Raw genomic sequence first — 20,949 nt, 5'->3', positions numbered from 1 at the left:
TTAGCTCTGTAGATAGCACTTTTGGAGAGTAAGCACTTGGTGCCTCTTTACCATCTGGGATTTTTGTAGCTAAGCACAGGTCCACATAAAAACCAGTGACTGTTACTCCCCTTCAAGTCCTAGCACAGCCTCAGAAGTCGGAAACAATGAACGTTCTGAAAAGAATCCTCATGATGGCAAATAACTTTAGTGGGAAGCTTATTTCTCCTAGACTCTAAACTCTCATACTCCTTTTTGCCTTCTATTGAAAAAAAAATTGGCATTGTGTCACCACACAAGGTCCAAAGCTCATGTTTGAAATGGGAACATCATGGATGTCCTGAATGGGAAGAGTGACCACAGGACTGACTGCGGTGCTCAGCGATGACTCTGAGATTTCCAGTCCATATTCCCTTTTCTTACAACATCAAAGAATTCCAGACACCTGAGCTCTTTCCTGTAGTTCACACTCTTTTGCTCCCATGATCAGGTCATGATTGAAATGAAGCATGACATCTGAGTCCCCAGGACTTGCTAAAAAACGTCAGGAAAAGTAAAACTCCCAAATCAATTGGCCTTTCACCCAAAATTCTCAACAGTGAATTAGGGGGGTTGGATGCCTGCAATAGCATCACTCCGCAAGCAGCTATTGGTGATGGGAGAGACAAAGTTTTAGACATTGCCAAGAAAGAATAAAGTAGCAACTGATAGGAGCTCTGAGCATTTGGCTGCTATGTGTCTTGTACATAATGCATTTGTCTCCAGAAAAACCTTACCTTACAGCTGATCTTAGTATCAATTCTTTTGGTCAAGCCTACACTAGGTATAAATTTATATGACTCCTACTTTAGGTTTATGTGGTTTGAGGATTAAGGCTTCATGAATAAAGCCTTTAGCTTGTTTACCTTAGAACAACAAGGCAGTTTTCTAGCCGATAGGGAATTTGTTCTGTGGCCGGATCCAGTTTGTATAATATTGACTTCCTTTTGTATATTCCTAGATAGTTAGAGATGATTAAAAGTCATTGATTTTAATGATATGAAAACCTTTTTGTCAGATTCCTCAAGTTCTAAGTCAATTAGTTGTCTTATATGTCAACTTGTTTTGGTGAAAATTGGCTATAATTGATGAGGGATAAATATTGCATAGAAAATTGTTTATCAGTAGTGTTTGGGAGTAGCTTTACATTGCTTGCTGGTGGTCAGCTATATTTTTCCCCAGAGAAACCTACCCTTGTAATTAGAAAAGATTATATAGATGAGCAGGAAACTATCTTCATTTATCAACTGATTTATTTAAAAAACATTATGTAGCCCCTGTATACTCTGCAAGGCATTAAGGAAACAGGGATTAAAAATACATATTCCCTGCCCTTAAGAGTTTTCATTCCAGTAGAGGAATCACTGAATAATCTAGAAATTACCATATACTTCGATTGTTGTCATGAGGGAGATATATGGAGGAGTGGAAGGGTCTCAGAGAATGGGCACACAATTCAGCCAGAAGCAAGATGTTAAGAAAGGTTTCTCAGCAAAGGGACCCCTGAAGGGATTAGCTGAGCAGACAGATGGTAAAGGTCATTCTAAACAGAAGGAGAAATGTGCAAAAGCATGTAGATTTGAAAACAGAGTAAACTGAAGAAACTACAGACCTGAGTTCATTTGGAGGGGCAAACAATGGGAAAAGGGTGGCAGACGTTCAACAGTATGAAACACTGGTGTGTTAGACAGCTACTGCAGATGAAGGCCATCCTAGGTAACTCCAACTTACCACTACAAAACTGGGGAAAAGACAAAACGACTAATTGTAGGTCATAGTACCAAAAACCTAATGAAAACCTGAGTTCCCTAGCCAAGCCCAGCATCCAAAGCGTTTCTCCTTGAGCCAAAAAAAAAAAAAAAAGTGAATATATTTGTGACTTGATAGGTTGCAATGAAAACATTGCAATACCTAGTCCTGGATGAACTCAAACCAACCAGAAAATTGAAATCCCAAGGTGTTTGAACATTGGCTATAAAACTCTAGTACAGGCTACACGTGGAAAGGACTTCTGCTAAGCCTGTGTGCAGTCTCTCGGGCCCTAGGAAATAACAGGTTCTGACATAAGGTCATTGCATTTCTCAGATAAATCATAAGCCAAGCCTGACTATAATATGTACAGCATGAAGCTTTCAACCTTCCAGTTGAAGTTTCCCCTGAATTCTTAGACAACTCTTGTTACCTCTGTAGCTGGTCAGTCAGTAAACAAACGGTTACGAAGCCACCACAAAACATAGACTGAGACATGAAATACATTTAATAACAAGGAATGATTGCTTATGGTCCTCAAATCAAGGAGTTCATGCCTTCAGAAATTTTTTTTAAAAGACAAAAATATAACTTGAAACACATCACTACATTGTAGTGAGAGGCATCGAGTATTGCAGAGTTTAAGAGCTTGGATTGCAGAATGGATTGAATTAGTGTGGGAAGTTGAGCATAGCATCAGAATGCCTGGGGCCAAATCCTGTAATTACCACCTGTGGGCTCTTCAGCAAGATCTCCAGGTGCTGTGTGCCTCAGCCCCTCAATCTCCAGTGGGGTAATAGTATATCTCCTTCCTAAGACTGTAATGGGTTCAAGGAGATAATGCACCTAAAACAGCTGGATCTAAGTTAGACTCTAAAGAGAGAAAACCACTCAATAATCCCTCTCTGATTTTAGTCACCTTTGGATTTCTGAAACATTTAACTTTGCATCGGTACCCTCATTTTCTACTAGTTTTTTTAACCTTTCTTCACTTGTGTAATTTTAATTCAAACCCATAAATGTACATCTCTACCTATGTAATATCACTTTATTGACAGTGAGGAAGACAAGTGCTTTGGAAAAATCAAGAGACCGGGCCTTAATTTTTGCTTTTTCACTTATTGGTTGTGTACATTTCAGAAAGTCCCTCTGAGCTTCAATTTTCTCACCTATAAGCAAAAGGCTTATATTATCTTTATGTCTCCTCCCAGCTCTAAAATGTAAAGATCTTATGGCTTATTTGTAGTTTTTTCCAAAGTCATTGATATAAACTTAATCTTATTTGACCACCTCATATAAACTTCATTCCAAACTGTTCTCTTTTAGTATATTTAACTTTGTCATCCAATTCCTATCACTTTTCCTTTTCCACAAGAACCCAGGTAATGTCAACCCTTGTTGCAATCATGGCCCTGCATGGCCGTAACTCTTCCCCGAATGGTTCAACTAATGTTCAAAAGATTCTAGTGGAATTGACTCTTGGCGAATCTGCGTTAATTCTTGGTAATTGTCTTATTCATGACTAAGTACTTGCATGCTCTCTGTTAGAAAACTCCGTTCTGGAAAGTTACCAAAAATATGTATATCATGCTTATTAATTTATATTTGTTCTTGATTTATAGTTCCTGAATTTGTCCTTACTCCTGCCTTTGAACCCTCTGACAGTCCTCCCATTATTGATTTCTCAAAGATTATGGATAGTCATTAATAATTTAATCTGCGATTTCTTACAGAACTCTGAACTGGAAGCAAACACAATTACTAAGATTATGAGCTTTCTTTTGCACATCTCTCCCACTTTGATGTGAGATAACTTTTTCATATTATCGTATGACCATTTCCAGGTTAGGAAACATTCTCACCCAGGAGACTAAGGAAGCAAGAGGGTAAAGACAGGGTCTTTCTTTTACTCACTTGGAACCAACGTCCCAGACCCAGTGGTTCCTACCACAAAACAATGACAATAAGAAAAACCACTTTGCTCCTTCTTCACATTCTGTATTTCAGCCTTCCTAATTCTCACAGGTTCATGCCAATCTTTTATGTTGTCCCTAGGGAGCCCAAGGATCCAGCACACCAATGGTACCCATCCCTTGTCATGAGCTCCTTTAATGCTCAAATTAATTCCCCAGTGCAGGCTTGCAACCCAATGGATTCTTTGGAGACCTTGTATTTTCTGTCTTATTGAGGCTACTTTGTACTGTTTGAATTATTTTTTAAGTCTTTCTACCTCTCCTAAGCTATATACCTTTTTAGAGGTTCAATCCATGAGAAGCAAAACTCTTCATTTAAAACATTTTTTCTAAAGCATATATAACTAGACCCTGTTTTTTCTTCCTCCACTCCTACTGATAATCTAATTGGGTAACTTTTTCCCCAAATTTTACATTACTTCCACATCCCAAAATGGTTCTTATTTTTAAAATGATGTCCAGTGTAGGAGTTCCCCTTATTTCTTCATTCTTTCTCAGAAAAACCATATGGCCAGGAAAGCAAGTCAGGGATGTTTTCGATGCCCAGTTTTTAGGCAAATGAGACAGAAAACATCCAGCTGACAAGTCTCTGAATACCCCCCAACTCTAGTTTTAAGTTTTATGCTAAAGGGAAAGTTCCTTGCTAATAGCAATTAGGCGAATTCTTGTATGTACCACATTTCTTTGGTTCCTCTCTCCTATTCTTCCTCCCTGGGTGCCTTTCTGCGCTTCAAACTTCAAATTCACAGTCACACAGGACAGGGTCAACAGGAAGTTACGAGAGGACAGACATGGTACCTAAAGTGAAAGACCTGCTTCTAATCTTGACTTTGCCCTTAGTTTTTTAATCCATCATAAAAGACTGTAGTGAATATCAAAGGATTACATATATTTATATATGTATAAAATATCCAGTACACTGGTAACTGGTTTTAGAACAGAATAAATACATGGTTTAAGATGCATAAACCAAACTATAAGTTTTATTCTTCTCTAGAAATCAGGTGAGGGTGGGTAAGGGAGGGAAAGGAAGGGAGATTTATAATCTGCTGACTTCTGTGGTGATTACTTTTTTACATGAAGCATTTTTACTCTTATAATCCAAGGAAACTAATTTTAAAAGGAACAGCTCACCACGATAAAAGCAGTTCAGCACTTTTGCTCTATGATTCAGTAGAGGTGACACAATTGAGAGTATGCTTACTTCCTTATTAGTGTTCCATTCCCATGTTTCAGCTTACTGAACATGCCTCCTTTTCCAAGAGTAGGTCACAGTCTCTCCCTCACACACACACACACACACACACACACACACACACACACACAGAAACGATCTTTAAAATGATGGCAACAATTGCAGTTTTATTCTAACCCACCACCTTCCCAACAATGCTACAGCTCACAGTTCCCCTTCCCAGTATGGGGAATCGTTGCCATATTGCCATTATTGTAGGCCTAGTTCACTCTCTTGTACAGCCTGCCTTGCTTGTAAACTGTTCTCAGATATCCTGCAGAGGTAGACGTGAAGCCACGGGATGCTATCAGTCAAAAGACAAGAGCTGTTTTCTTAAGCAGCTTCTCATTACTTGTTCCCCTTGGATGAACAGAGGCTCACCAATTTCAGATTATTTCACCAATTTCAGATTCTTTCACTGTGGTTCCTAGTTGCCAGACAATGTCTCTGGGCATTTTTCAGGTCCTTTCATTCTCTGCCTCCCTGAGGGGTTCAGGTCTTGGTAAACATAACATGAAGATGAGAAACTGTAGCATCAAGACCAGATGGTCCTTTCAGCACAACCCAGAAACTCCATAACCAAGCCAAGCCTATGCACAGCCTTGTCACCAGTCTGCCACAGTGGTACACAAACCCCAAGGAAGCCAGGTACTCAGTATAGAAGTATGGACAGTACTGGCTCAGTGCCATCTCGTCCAGGCTGAGTGAACAAGCAACGTTCCCACGTCCAAATGAGTCAATATAGGCCAGGGTCTCCTGGTCCTGAGGAAAGAAAAAATAAATGCTCTAACAGCCTTAATCTACCCCTCCCCCTGCCACCCATCTAATCACTTCTATTCCCCAAATTTTACTCGTCTCCTAAAATACTTTTTAAAAGTCTTTACCAAATGCAAAATGCAAGAAAGATTTCAGTCTCAAATTTGCATTATATTGCATGCTAAGCACCAGACTTTCTAGCTGTTCTATTTTGTACCTAAGGAAGAGGTACCAGGATTTGAAAAGATACAGGAAACATTATTGATAGCTCTGGGCTACATCAAAAGTATTGGTTTCATAGCAGGCCAGTTCTCCAAGTCCATGCTGTGTGGCGGTGTATGAATTTGGCTGTTGGTTTTCTCTGCCAGTTGAAATGATGATTAATCAGGACTCAGATGTCAGTTGTTTTGTTATTTGTGCTCATTGTTAACAGCTGCCTATTTCAAGCTGTGCTTCCTACATGTCAAGTATAAACCTGAAACTACAATTTCCAGAAAGAAAATCTCAAAGGACTTACAGAGTCTATCAGAATATCGAATGTCTTTGATTAAAGTCCACTTAGTATATTATGTAACTTAACTAACATCAATATAGAGATAGACTTGTTCAGAATCTGTGATGTAGCCAGGAAAATTAAAAACAGACTTATTATTAGCTATGTATATATAATCTGTGTAGATTTTTAAATATATTTTATGCAAATACTCTAGGCATAAAATGGTCCTTGATAAGCTAGTCTCACTCTCCCTTTTTATTCTGTGATAAATAAAAATGGTGGAATGTTATTGATAGGTGAATTACAAGAAATTTAAATTCTTCATTAAGAATAAGTTTTAAACATTTTGAAGTAGATGGTTCTTTCTTGATAAAGACTTCAATACATCCTTATTTGCTTTATAATCTAAAATACTATAAGAATAGCATTTGCATGCTTTACTTTCAAATAGTCCAAGTAGAAAGAAAATTTTTAAAAGAAAAAGAAAGCAAAGAAAATACTTGTCAGAAGTTTAGAAAAGTATATGCCTAAAACTTGGGGTGGAGCAAATAGAATTGATTTTTTTTGGCTTAACCTAGATAATAAATGTCTAATTTGAACTGTCCATGTGGCATACAGTTCTCAAATTAAGCTCTTTCAGAAACTGCTGTTTTTAGCAAAAGAGGGGGAAGTGAGAATTCGACAACATCCAGGCTCTCTCTATACAACTGGAGCCAAGTTGTCTAAAAACTGAATTTGGCCAATTCACTGTAGCTCGTTGTCTTTTAAAAGAAGCCCAGTCACTTCAAACAACCACACTGAGGCACCTGAACAGGATTAATGCTAGTCCTGGGTCTAGTACAGAAGCTAGGAGGGGGATGGGCGGGGGACGGGGCGCTGCCGTTCTCATTTCTCTACTATGTCCTTTCCCAAATCATAAACTACCTGCTTGGAGCCTGCTCTCTCATATCCAAAATACAGTATCCAGAAATGCGTCTGGCAAAACATCAAGAAAAGTTTAGCGACGTAGAGGTGAAAAGGGAGCTGGGTAAAAGGTCTGGTGTTACTCACTTTTCATGTCCTCTGGGTTCCTAAAACAAATACTTCTCCTTTCTCCCTCCACCAGGTGGCAAACCTGCTCAGGCTCTTCCAGATCCCTCAGATAAGCTACGCGTCCACCAGCGCCAAACTCAGCGACAAATCGCGCTATGATTACTTTGCCAGGACTGTACCCCCGGACTTCTACCAGGCCAAAGCCATGGCTGAGATCTTGCGTTTCTTCAACTGGACCTACGTGTCCACGGTGGCCTCTGAGGGCGACTACGGGGAGACCGGGATCGAGGCCTTCGAGCAAGAGGCCCGCCTGCGCAACATCTGCATCGCCACCGCAGAGAAGGTGGGCCGCTCCAATATCCGCAAGTCCTATGACAGTGTGATCCGAGAGCTGCTGCAGAAGCCCAATGCGCGTGTAGTGGTCCTCTTCATGCGCGGGGATGACTCGCGAGAGCTCATCGCAGCCGCCAGCCGCGCCAACGCCTCCTTCACCTGGGTGGCCAGCGATGGCTGGGGTGCGCAGGAGAGCATCGTCAAGGGCAGCGAGCACGTGGCCTTTGGTGCCATCACCCTGGAGCTGGCCTCGCAGCGGGTGCGCCAGTTCGACCGCTACTTCCAGAGCCTCAATCCCTACAACAACCACCGCAACCCCTGGTTCCGGGACTTCTGGGAGCAGAAGTTCCAGTGCAGCCTCCAGAACAAGCGGAACCACCGGCGCACTTGCGACAAGCACCTGGCCATCGACAGCAGCAACTATGAGCAAGAATCCAAGATCATGTTTGTCGTGAATGCTGTTTATGCCATGGCCCACGCCCTGCACAAAATGCAGCGCACCCTCTGTCCCAACACCACCAAGCTCTGTGATGCTATGAAGATTCTGGATGGGAAGAAGTTGTACAAGGATTACTTGCTGAAAATCAACTTCACAGGTAAGCGAGGAGCCTCTAGCCATTTTCTATGGTGCAGACAGGTGATATCAAACAGGAATCAATCTCTGCTTCCACCCGGAAATTGTTTCAGTGCCACAAAAATGGTTCAAATTGTTAAACAAGTACTCCAGGACACAGTATGATGATTCTTGGGTATTCTAACTTATTTTTGAGAGAATACTGTGGCTGGTACACTAAAAGAAATTAAAAGGCCTCCTAGGTGGGGCGGCAGATCGAGGTAGCTGCCGGATGTGGGCTATGCAATATTTGATCTCTCTCTTGTTAGCTGTAAGATGAGACACCCATGATCAGGGCATTTAATCTTCTTCAGCAGAGCTGACAACTCTGTAAGGAACATGAACTTCCAAGTCTTCCTTGTGGGTGATTTGAGCAAAAGAGTCTCATAACTTTCACAGCAGGTGAGAGAAAAAAATATCACTCTTTTCCCAGAGTCAACCCTGGGGTGGGGGGAGGGAAAAGTCATCAGACCACAGAGATTTCCAGACATTTGGGATTATTTCTTCTGCTATACTGAAATATTTCCATGTCAGCATTCACAGTTGTGGATTTTCTTAAATTATGTCATGAAATGAAACTTTTCCGGGGAGCCCAAGTATAAGCAAATTGAAGACTGATGGAAGTCATTCCGATATAGTAGTGAACACGGGAAAGTGTATTTAAAGTGGCTTTTGCCGCCTCTTTACTTCTAAGTATGATCTAAATATGGTCTAAATTCTTATAAAGGAAACATTGCATCTTATGCATTACTAACATATAAGAAGCACAGAATCTTTAGGTTAGCATTTTCCACTAAGGTGCAGGTAATAACAGTGCTTTGAAGTACTGGTTCTGGGGACTTCAGCTTAATCCCAAATCATTAAATGGTAAGTAATATTACCAAGTGGTAAGTGGGCACAAAAGATTTTGATGTCAAAAATATTACAATGATAAAATGCTTTCATTTGCCTAAATTGCTAATAATCTCCCACAGCACCAAGGCATCATTCTGGTCTGCACAGTCTGTTTCAATTAATTTATCGTTCAAGACATGAAAGTTTGTATGCTCAAATCATACTACTATTGGCACAAGCAGCAGTTTTCACATCTCCCTTAGAGATAATCACTCGGAAGTCAAATGGCCTGGAAAATCACTGGTGATACTGAGAGAGGATCCCATGACCATTGGTTCCTTTTTAGAATTCTAATCCCCACATCAGCCTAGAAAGTAAGCACGGAAATGACCAACCTGCATTCTTGCACCTCTTTTCTTCATTCTACCCACAGAAATCAATTATGCCAGCATTCCTTCCTATCCATCTGATGGATACCATCTCTTAACAGGAGAATGACTATTGTACGTGGTAAAGCTTAAGCCTTTTCTGTGTCCTGTATTCTCACAGGTGTATTCCCTATAGAAATAATGAACTGTGTGTGTGTGTGTATGTGCGCACGTGTCTACAGGGTCTCGCAGAGGTAACACCTGCTTGAGTGTGGTTGGTAGGGTAACAATATGGGTGTAATAACTTATAGTTTTAATTTGAACATTCACCTAAAATGCCATATGTTGTGCTTGAGTATGATATTGTTATGTTACAGAATTACACGGTTATCATTTTGTGATAAAAGATTTTGTAATCAAGAAGGGGCGTTATTTGTGCTGGACCCTGTATATGTAACAGCAAATCAGCATTTATCTCAAAATCACAGATATGTTCCCATTGACATCTCCAGAAAATAAGAATGGACCATAGAGTCGCTAAAAAAGAATACCTTTACCCTAAATATAAATGAACTCTCAAGTATCTACATTGTATCTACAATGCACTTAATTCTTAAGGATGAATAAGATAAGCATCCTTCCCCCCTCCCTCTCAGGCTACTTTGGAGTAATCACTTATCTTTAGTCACCATATGTCCTAATTAACTCTGCTATCCTGGTTCAAGTCTTACTCCTGAGCATGCAAATGTATCTACTCATCAACCACTAATAGACAGGAACTGTTCAATTCCAGGGATCCCTTGAAGGTGTTTTATGTAACTAAAATATTTTCCTTCACCTCCCTTCCTATTCTGAGTCTTAAATGGTAAAGAAATATCAAGAAATAAGGCAATAATTTGGATTAAAAAACAAACTATTTTTTGGTCTGCCGTATTCCATTACTGATGGATTCTACAAACTGGTTTGCTGTGTACAGCTGACCAGGAAGTGTTACTATAGTTTTCTCAGTTTGTCCGACCTTACCAGCTATATTCTCCATCTCTAAGAGAGAAAGGTGGAAAACAGATGTAAACCCCAGAAAGAGAGGGACTTAGTCCAGCCACCAGATAAATATGAGAGTTGGACAAGAAAATGCTTTACTATGGGAGGATACGAAGATGCTAAATTAACTAAATATGTACATTAAAATAATGCGCTAGCGGCCCTGCCTGCTCGCCCCCGCCCTGTCTCGCACTGCTCGCCTGTCGTCACCTTCACTCTCCCCCTTTCTCCTTTCACTCCAGCCACCCTTGTTTCCAAAGTGAGGGGCGTTTCCACTGCCAGTTCTCTCTGCTTACAATGCCCTTTCCCCATATATCTCCTGCGGTTAAGTAATTCCCTTTCTCTCCTCAAGCCTTTACTTAAGCTAAGTAAACGTTAGCTTCTCCATGAGTCCCACCTGGCAGTCCTTCGAACTTGAAGTGCACTGCTCCCACCTCCACCGCGGGGCCCATTTCCCTTCATCCTGCTCTATTTACTTTTAAAACCGTGATTTTTTCACCTCTTCTAACACCACATCATTTATTATTTCCATGTTTACTCTTTGTTTGATCTTCACGCTTGAATATAAACTCCATGAAAATGTATCATTATCAGTTATGTTCACTGATGTAGCCCAAGCGTAATAGGCACTCGGTAAATATTGGTTGACTATGAATAGCACTTACTGCCCAAACTCATACTTCCTTCTCTATCTCCATTACTAAATCATGAGCTTTTCTAACTCAGAGAACATATGTTTCAACTCTGATCTCAAACACCCAGCACAGTTCCTGCTTTAGAGTGGAAATTCTATAACTGTTTACTGAAGGAATAAAGAATGAGAAAACAATAAAGAGGTATATAATATGATTTCTTTTTGTTAAAATTTAATGTATGTGTTTTGTTCATTAACAAAGGAATTTCAAGATAGAAATGACTCCTTGAATGGCTGGCTTTAAAAAAAAAAAAAACCTAAACACTGTCTGTTAGTATCATTGCATTTGAGAGAAACTTAAAACTAAACAGCATTAGTGTTGGATCTCTTACCCACCACCCTTTTATAGAAGAAGCCCCCAAACTGAAAGGGATTTGCCCAAGGTCATCCACCATCTAGTGGCAGAGGCCAGCACTGAACTCCAGGTCACTGGCTCCAGTGATACTTCTGTGCATATGCAAGGAGCCTGGGAAGTTGAGGCTTCGATCCCCAACTCCTACCATAGTTCCTGATACACATCAGATAGTAATGGGATGTCTATTAAAGGAAGGGAAGATGATCAGTCAGCAGGTTTGAAATATGCTTCTTTTCGAGCTCCATTTTATTTATCATCCCCTTAATGCTCCTGGGCCACTTTTTCGAATATTTGGAGTTCAAGTGGTTCATAAAACATCCATAATTTGGAAGCTGAGCTTTAGAATCTAAACCTCAGGGCATGAAAAGAAGTTTCAAAGCATTTTTTTATTAGTATAATTTTTTCATCTGAAAGAGCCATGTCATCCAGAATTCTAAAATAAATATTTAAATGAGAATTATGTCTAATGTCATGTGATTTTCAAACTTGCTTTGAATAAAATTTCATGAGCTCATTATGTAAAAGGAAAGCTTAAACTACTCTAGACAGTTAAAAGCAGAGGAAACAGAGAAGGCTATTAAACATTTAAAGAAATGCGATATCACTGTCATTTTGTGTTCACAGTACAGTATAATTTCTTTCACATTTTACTCTGAGACCAGCTCCAGAAAGTGGAATAGAATATAATCATAAAGTTACAAAAGGCTTTCCTCAGAGACGAGCTTGCCCCTACTCTTCACTTGACAGAGGTGGAAATTGAGGGTGCCAGTATTATTATCTTCACTTACTGAAGCACAGAAAAGTGAGCTCAACTGTCAGGGTGATGTGGTAAGCAGAGTACATCCAATTCTAAAGAAAGAGTTCCCACTTACCGAACACACTGCCAGAGGTGCTCCAAGACATACCCAGGGTTGAATAGGCCTTATCTTGGGCATAACATTCAAAACATTCCTCTAAGTGATTCTCGCAGGGTTGAGCTGAAACCTTTGATAATGGAGAAATCGAGAACTTGACAAAAACAGGAAATTTATGAAGATCACATGATAGGTGACAGAACAAACCATCAGAGTCCTGATTTAGTCATTCATTCCAAAGATATTTTTAGACTTTATACTGCGACCTGGGGACCCAACAGTAAACAAGAAAGATGCAGCCCCTGCTTTGTGGAGCCTATACCAGCATCCAGGTGCCAGAAGCAGGATTCCTGGGGGCTGCAGTATGAGGGTCTTGAGCTCTCTTTGGGTTTCAGTTTTTGTTTTGGATTGGAAACTGTTGTGTATCTTATGCCCAGATAAAGTCTAAACTCATTAAACAAATATTACTCCAAGGTCTTGACTTACGAGCAAGAAAGACAACTTCCTCTTACTGCTGGGGAGGGGGTCGGAACAGGACTGGATAACAGTACACACAACTCTGACTTTTTTTGTTCTTTTGGGTGGTTGCTTTTCTTTCTTTCTTTCTTTCTTTCTTTCTTTCTTTCTTTCTTTCTTTCTTTCTTTCTTTCTTTCTTTCTTCCTTCCTTCCTTCCTTCCTTCCTTCCTTCTTTCCTTCCTTCCTTCTCTCTCTCTCTCTCTCTCTCTCTCTCTCTCTCTCTCTCTCTCTCTCTCTTTCCTTCTTTCTGTCTGTCTTTCTTCCTTTCTTTCCTTTCTCACTCATCTCTTGACACAAGCAAAGAGACAGACTGTGGAGATCAGAGAAGACTGGAGCCTGATAAAGATGGTCCAGTCTTGTTCTTCTGTTTACAGTTCCCCACACCAGAAGAGGGGCAGAGGCAGCCGATGGGGAGTCCAGCCTTGCTGCTCACACTCACCTCTGCATCTGACTCATCTAGTAGGTGCAAGGATCACTCCTGCTATGAGACTGTAATCGCAGAGCACAGGCCAGAAAGGGCAGATTTTCTGGGACACTGCACTCCAAGGAATATGTCTGAGCTGGCCACAACCCAGCAAGGCTCTCCTCTGGAAAAGTTCAGGGCCATCCAAGGCACAGGGAGGAAGCCAAAATGGTAATGGCCACAACTTTAGATGAATGGGCTTTGAAGTCCCTGAAAGAGCAAACTGCTCTTGATCTTGCTTCCTCCCCTGGAACATTTGTAGTTCCCACAAAAGCACAGAAACTTGTTCCAGCTCTGCTGATCAAAAGCATTTCCAAAACGTAAAGATAAATATCCTGTACTCCTTTCTTCCCTTTTCTCTCTGGTCAGCTTCCTGGAGTCACAAGAATAAGATTTAAACCCCCAAAGGCCACCACTAATGTGGTTACTTATTTGTTTATGCACCATGCATCTGTGCTTTGGTGTCTTAGAAGCCTGAGAAATGATTCTCATTTTAAGGTCACACAGTGGAAAACAGGAGCCTCTAGAAAACGTAATTTTCCATTTTGGCCTGAACTTCCTGCTGCTGCTGCTGGTTGTTGTTCTTGTTATTATTATTATTACATTATATAGTTGGTATTATTGTGATTATTATCATTATTTCATAACCCTTAATTTTTCTTGATTCATATGAAGAGCTACCCTGCCTATGAAACAGAAAAAAGTAATCATTCCCAATAAAGTTTGTAAGACATAGATTCTACCACCTTGTTTATCAGAAAAAGTAAGGTAAATATACTATTTCCTAGGTGTTCCCAGAATTTTTTGATATTGTGTTTATATTTATAGTAACAATATTTACATAGATGTCTGTAGACTGCAAAAATTTTTCTGAGCATTTTTTAAAAATATAATTGCCTTGGCCAATGGCTAAGCTGGTTAGAGCATCATCCTGCAGACCAAAGGTTGCAGGTGTGATTCCTGGTCAGGGCGCATACCTGGGTTGTGGGTTTAATCCCCAGGCAGGGCGTGTGGGAGAGGCGACCGATTGATGTTACACTCTCACATTAGTGTTTCTCTGTCTGTCTGTCTGTCTCTCTGCCTTCCCCTTCCTCTCTCTCTCTAAAAGCAATAAAAACATATCCTCAGGTGAGGATTTTTAAAAAAACTATAACTAAAGTATAGTTTAAAAATAAGTTTAGCCTATATTCCTGACCTTTGGGGACATCTGATATTCTCCCACAGTAACCTAGACATCTAAAGGTTTCTAATCTCTGTTACATTAGAAACCCATGTTTCTCCACTCCCATGTGCCTGCTCATCCTCAACAGGACACTAGAAAGCTGAAATAGAGAAAGGAAGTAGTTACAAACGATTCAGAAAAAAATTCCTGACCAGGAGGGCAATCATGAACTGAAATGGAGGACTTTCTTCTAAAGAATCTTAAAAGATTAGATTATCATCTAATGAGGCAGAAAGTTATGGAAGACGCTTCCCTGAGTTGGGATTCATCTGTCGATAGCCACTTAAGATTGTTTCCAAATCTTGGCTGTTGTGAATAATGCTGCAATAAACAAGGGAGTGAAGATAACTTCTTGATATCTTGTTTGCATTTCTCTTGGATGTATACCCAGAAGTGGGATTGCTGGATAACATGGTGGTTCTGTTTTTAATTTTTTGAGGAACCTCCATATTGTTTTCCATAGTGGCTGCCCCAGTTTATATTCCCACTAACAGTGTGCAGGTGTTCCCTTTCTCCACTTCCTCAGCAACACTTGTTATCTCTCATGGTTTTGATGACAGCTTTTCTAACAGGCCTGAGGTGATAATTCATTGTGGTTTTGATTTGCATTTCCCTGATGATTATTGATGTTGAGCACCTTTTCAGGTACTTGCTGGTCATTTGAATATCTTCTTTGGAAAAACTAGATATCTTCTTATATAGTTACTCTGCCTGTTTATTAATTGAATCATTTGGGGCTTTTTTGCTATTGAGTTGTATGAGTCCTTTACGTATTTTTATAGTAACCCCTTTAGCAGGTAGATGATTTGCAAGTATTTTCTCCCTTTTCATTTTTCTGTGGTTTCCTTTGTTCTGTAGAAACACTTTAGTTTAATGTAGTCCCACTTGGTTTTTTTCGGGGGGTGGGTTTGCTTTTATTTCATTTGTTTTTGGTGTCAAAACAAAAAAAAATCATTGCCAAGACTAATGTCAAGGAGCTTACCTTATGTTTCTTATAGGAGTTTTACCATATCTGGTCTTAAGTTCAAGTCTTTAAGACATTTTGAGTTTATTTTTGTGCATGGTAAAAGATAGAGGTCCAGTTTCATTTTTTTTGCATGTGACCACCCAGCTTTCCCGACTTGATTTGTTGAAGAGACTGCCCTTTCCTCCATTGTATGTTCTTGGCTCTTTTGTCATAAATGAATTGATCACATATTCATGCTTTATTTCTGGGCTCTGGACTCTATTCCATTCATCTCTGTGTCCACTTTGGTTTTAGCCAGCACATGCTCTTTTCATCAGCACACTTTTGAAATATGATTTAAAATCAGGAAGTATGATGCCTCCAGCTTTCTTTTGCTTTCTCAAGATAGCTGTGACTATTTGAGGTCTTATGTGGTTCCATAAAAATTTTACCATATTGTTTTCTATTTCTGTGAAAAATGACATTGAAACTTTGATAGGGATTGCATTGAATCTGTAAATTACTTTGGATGGTATGGACATTTCAACAGTACTGACTTTTTCAATACATGAGCATGAAATATTTTTTTCATTTATTTGTGTCATCTTCTATTTCTTTCATGAATGCTTTTACCTCTTTGGTTAAATTTATTCCTAAGCATTTCATGCTTTTTGATGCTATTGTAAATGGGATTGTTTTCTTATTTCCTCTTTCTAATAGATCATTGCTAGTATTTAGAAACACAGCTGATTTTTGTATATTGATTTTGTATTCTATAACTTTACCAGATTTGTTTCATTCTAACAGGTTTTTTTGTAAAGTCTTTAGAATTTTCTATGTATAATATCATGTCATCTGAAAAGGGAGACAGTTTTACTTCTTCCTTTCTGATTTAGAGACTTTTCATTTCTTTTTCTTGACCAATTACTCTGGCTAGAATTTCCAGTACTACAGTGAGTAAAAGTGACAAGAGTGGGCATCCTTGTCTTGTTCCTGACCTTAGAGGAAAAGCTGAAAGCTTTTCACTATTGATACGATGTTTACTAGGTGCTTGTCATAGGTGGCCTTCATTATATAGAGGTATGTTCTCTCTATAGCCAGTTTGTTGAGAGTTTTTATTATGAATGGATATTGAATTTTGTCAGATATTTTTTCTGCATCTATTGAGATGATTATATAATTTTTGTTCTTTATTTTATTAACATGGTGTATCACATGTATTGATTTGCAGATGTTGAACTATCCTTGCCTCTCTGTAATATGTCCCACTTGGTTAGGGTGTATGATACTTTTAATGTACTGTCAAATTCACTTTGCTGATATTCTGTTGAGGATTTTTGCACCTATGTTCATAAAGGATATTAGCCTATAATTTTCTTGTCTTGTAGTGTCTTTGTCTGGTTTTGGTAGCAAGGTAATGGTAGCTTCATAAAATTAGTTTGGAAATGTTACTTCATTTTCTGTTTTTTAGATGATTTGAGAGTATTGGTATTAAGTCTTTTTTTAAATGTTTGGTTGAATTCACTATGGAAGCCATCCTGTCACAGACTTTTGTTTTTTGGGTTTTGATTACTGATTCAATCTCCTTACTAGTAATTGGTCTTTTCAGATTTTCTTTTTCTTCATGATTCAGTTTTGGTAGGTTGTGTGTTTCTAGGAATGTATCCTTTTCTCTTACGTTGTCTAGTTTGTTGGCATGTAATTGTTCATCTTTTGAATTTGTGTGGGATCAGTTGTAATGTCTATTTTTTTATTTATAATTTTACTTGTTTATATAAGTATAGTTAGATCCCTTCCAGGGAGAAACTGGGTGGGGGACATTTTTTGTGGGCTCCCTCTGCATCCGTCCTGGGGTGCTAGCTGCAGTGAGTGCTCTAGCTCATTGATAACTGCCTCTTTGTTTGCTATAGTCTTGTGGGTCTGATGAACACATGTTACTGTTTCTCTCCCCCTCTTTCTCCCTCCCTTCTCCTTTCTCTAAAAATAAATAAGTAAAATCATACATAGATAGATAGATAGAGAATTCTGACAGACTTTTAAGAAATGAAGTAAGATCGATTACTTTGACAACAGAAGTAAGAAAACAAGAAGTTGATATTACAGCCTTGCACTCCTTTTTACTGTCATCTGCACTTTAAATCTAGTCATCCAAACTACTAGGCCAGAGACTGAATTAATGCAATTCCATTGGTGTGCAAGCTCATCCCTTTACTATATCTCAAGCCTCAGCGTGACAAGGAACCTCTTCTTATCCCTCATGTGTGATGGCCCATCGCAGGAGTTTATTCAACAAGAAGCTAAAATGAAGACATTGCCAAAAATTCAGAGTCCTGATAACAGTTGTAAAGATGTATCTCATTTAGCACTTCATCATTTTTAAAACACTTGAAACACAGTATATTAGATCCTTACCACGACACTGTGAACTAGGTCGAGTAGATGTTATTATTTGTCATTTTACAGATAAGAAAATGGAGGCTGGGAGAGGGAAAGTCACTTGCCTGAGGTCAAAGAAAAGAACCACTCCTGGATTAGATGCATGTGTTTTTATCATTATCCAGTGATATGTCCCCCCAACTTCCCAGGTCACAGGCATACAATGATTCCCATCTAATAAAGCAGAAAAATGTGAATGGAGGCAAAATCAGCCCGGTTAGGTTTGTTGTTGGCAAGTCTCGAAAGAACATCGGCACCCATCAGAGCAAGAAACACTGAATCAGCAAAGTTCATATTTATTTTAGATCTAAGACTACACAACTCTGTGTCTTGGGGCGAGTCACCTAGCCACTCCTGGATCCATCTGTTAATATTTTAGAAACACTCCATACATGTTGAGTGCCAAATAAAACTAGCAGATTACTATTTCTGTTCTTCCTTTAATATGATTAAGGTATTCCTGGGAGGATTAAAATTTCTGGTTGTGGTTAAAAAAAGATGGCCATCCCCATTCCACTCACACTGGAAAGCTTTCCTAAAGGAAATGGAATTAGACATGAACTTGGAAGAACCAGGTAAATTTCACATAGTCATTCAATATTTATTGCTGATTTTCTCTATGTCAGGAATTAAGCAATGAAATCTAACAAATGTCCTACCCTCACAGACCTTATGTTCCATAAATAAGCCAGAAAATATATAGTATGTCACGTGGTGGTAGATGCTAGGGAGAAAATGAAGCAGGGCAAGTGTATGAGGGAGTCCTGGGTGTGTGCATGGGGGTAGGGGGAGTTACTGTTGTATTTAAGGTGGTCAGGGGAAACTTTACTGACAATTTGACATATGAGCATAGACCTGAAAGAAGTAGGAAGCAGTCATGTGGAAATATGGGGGAGAGTATTCCCAGGAAGGGAATAACAAGGGCTGAGATGAGAGGCCTGCTTGATGTGTCCCGGGGGAAGCAAAGAGGCCAGCATGGCTGGATCGAGTTAGCATGGAAGAGAGGGAGGAGGCGAGATCAGAGAGGTGGTGGAGTCCAGATCCTGGAGGACCTGGTAAGGATTTTGGCTTTTACCCTGAGTTAAATTAGAAGCCATTAGGAGGCTCTGAGAAAGAAGTGGCAGGAACAATGTCAAAGATTTAGAATAGGGCACATTTTAAAATTATGGTTACACATCCAAAAAGCTAATAAAGGAACCTAAAGAGGCCTGTCAGTGTTGACATTCTAATATGTATCTTTCATAAATACAGAGGAGTCTAAGACATTTTAATTTCTAAAGAACAGGCCTTTTGTTAAAATCTTCAAGGCACTCAATTAGAACCAGAATCAATTCTCTCTATTGTGCATTACCAACTAGGCAAACATGAATTCTTTATATTGAGTTGTAATTTTAATACTCCAGACTCAAGACTGGAAAAGGTGCTTACTAAAATAGCAATGTGTTTCTGTAGAAATGTATACACTTACATCCAGAATTCCTACCACACGCCTGTTAATCATAGCTGCAAAAAGAAGAAAACAATCACTGAGTGATATTTGCTTAGCCCCGAATGTTCTGGTACTGGGATATTCTCTCTGTAAACCTGTCTTCCCCTCCGCACAAAGCCCCTAATCTAATTATGACACTACAGGCAGCTCTCAAGGTGTTCTGGCCTCATGGCACTTCCTGTGCATAACAGTGATAGTAAGGTGGCCTATTTCTATCCCCATAGTAATTTATTATTAATGAGGGGACCATCATAAAACATTACAGCCTCCATTGATCAAAGTATTAAGTCATTTCTGCAACAATTATTGAAGCATTTTTCTTATGTTAGACACTGAAAAGGGGACAAAGAAAAAGATGTGATCACTACCCTCCGACATCTGCCGATCTCTGGGACAGGCAAGGACATACCTTGCAACATGGCGTGAGGCAGGATGCATTCAGGGCTATGAGAGAAGAATCAGGGCAATAAAATTGCCTGTTTGGTCATTTACATTTTAAAAATATACTTGTACATACAGTATCTCATATTTTGCATTTGTAAACAAACTGTGTTTATTAAACATAGTTGAAAGGCACTGCAAATTCCAGCTGAGGACCGAGAAAAGTTGGGCAGGAGTAGCTTAAGGAAAGCCTCTCAAGAGGAATCTGAAGAATAAATCATTTTAAAATTGGGTGAATATTTGTGTCAGTTTAATATGTAAGACACTTAAATAATCCCCCAACTAGAGACAGTGCCTTGTTATCCGAGGGTAAGAACTCTTCCTCTTTGGTTTGTGATGACTTTGGATTTTCTTTCTTTTCTAAAAGATTTTATTTATTTATTTTTAGAGAGAGGGAAAAGGAGAGAGAAAGAGAGGGAGAGAACCATCTATGTGAGAGAGAAATATTGACCAATTGCCTTTGTACATGCCCCAGCCAGGAACTGAACCTGCATCCCGAGCATGTGCCCTGACAGGGAATCAAAATGGTCAACCTCTCGCTGTGCAGGAAGATGCCCGACCAACTGAGTCACATCGGTCAGGGCTGGACTTTCTATTCTAGGGAAAACTGCATAGATTCTGGCCTGTAATGGCTTTTCTCAGTCTTCGCAAAAAGGTCAAGATACTGGAAACTTCTGTTCAATTCTTAAGAAACTGTCAAAACCCATTACATGAGTGTGGTCATCATTAACATTTGGAAACCTAGCAAGCACAAATGTTTTTAAGAATAACATGGGTATAAAGTGAAATGAAAGGATGGCATTCCACTAGAAATTCACAGTTACTGCTCTCATGATGAAGAAAAACAATGTTGATGTACTTACCCTGTGTCATCAGGGGTTTCATAGTTTGGTTCTACTTCACCAAGAATGAATGACAAGGTAAACTTGCTTGCTTCCTCCACATTGGAAACTGCCTCACGTAATGTATTGACTAAAAATATTCCCTCTGTAAGTCTGGAAATGTCGTCTTTCCTGGCGCCACTCATAGATTAAGGACTTCATCATAGAAGGTAACTCTGAATGAAGGTAACTTGCATATAACCA

General features: G+C 39.5%; 1 protein-coding gene across 1 annotated transcript in view; it reads left to right on the top strand.

Annotated features, from left to right (window-relative positions):
• The window catches only part of GRM3 (glutamate metabotropic receptor 3), an 86,328-nt gene that overhangs the window by 12,693 nt on the left and 52,686 nt on the right, over positions 1-20,949 (top strand). Inside the window, exon 2 of the mRNA XM_045192741.2 lies at positions 7,332-8,187. Coding sequence (XP_045048676.1) covers positions 7,332-8,187 — 856 coding nt within the window. The remainder of the gene's footprint in view (positions 1-7,331; positions 8,188-20,949) is intronic.

This window comes from Desmodus rotundus, chromosome 6 (genome assembly GCF_022682495.2).
Source record: "Desmodus rotundus isolate HL8 chromosome 6, HLdesRot8A.1, whole genome shotgun sequence".
In the NCBI taxonomy this organism is placed as follows: Eukaryota; Metazoa; Chordata; class Mammalia; order Chiroptera; family Phyllostomidae; genus Desmodus; species Desmodus rotundus.
Note: the sequence above shows the minus strand (reverse complement) of the source record. Positions and strands in the feature narration are given on the sequence as shown.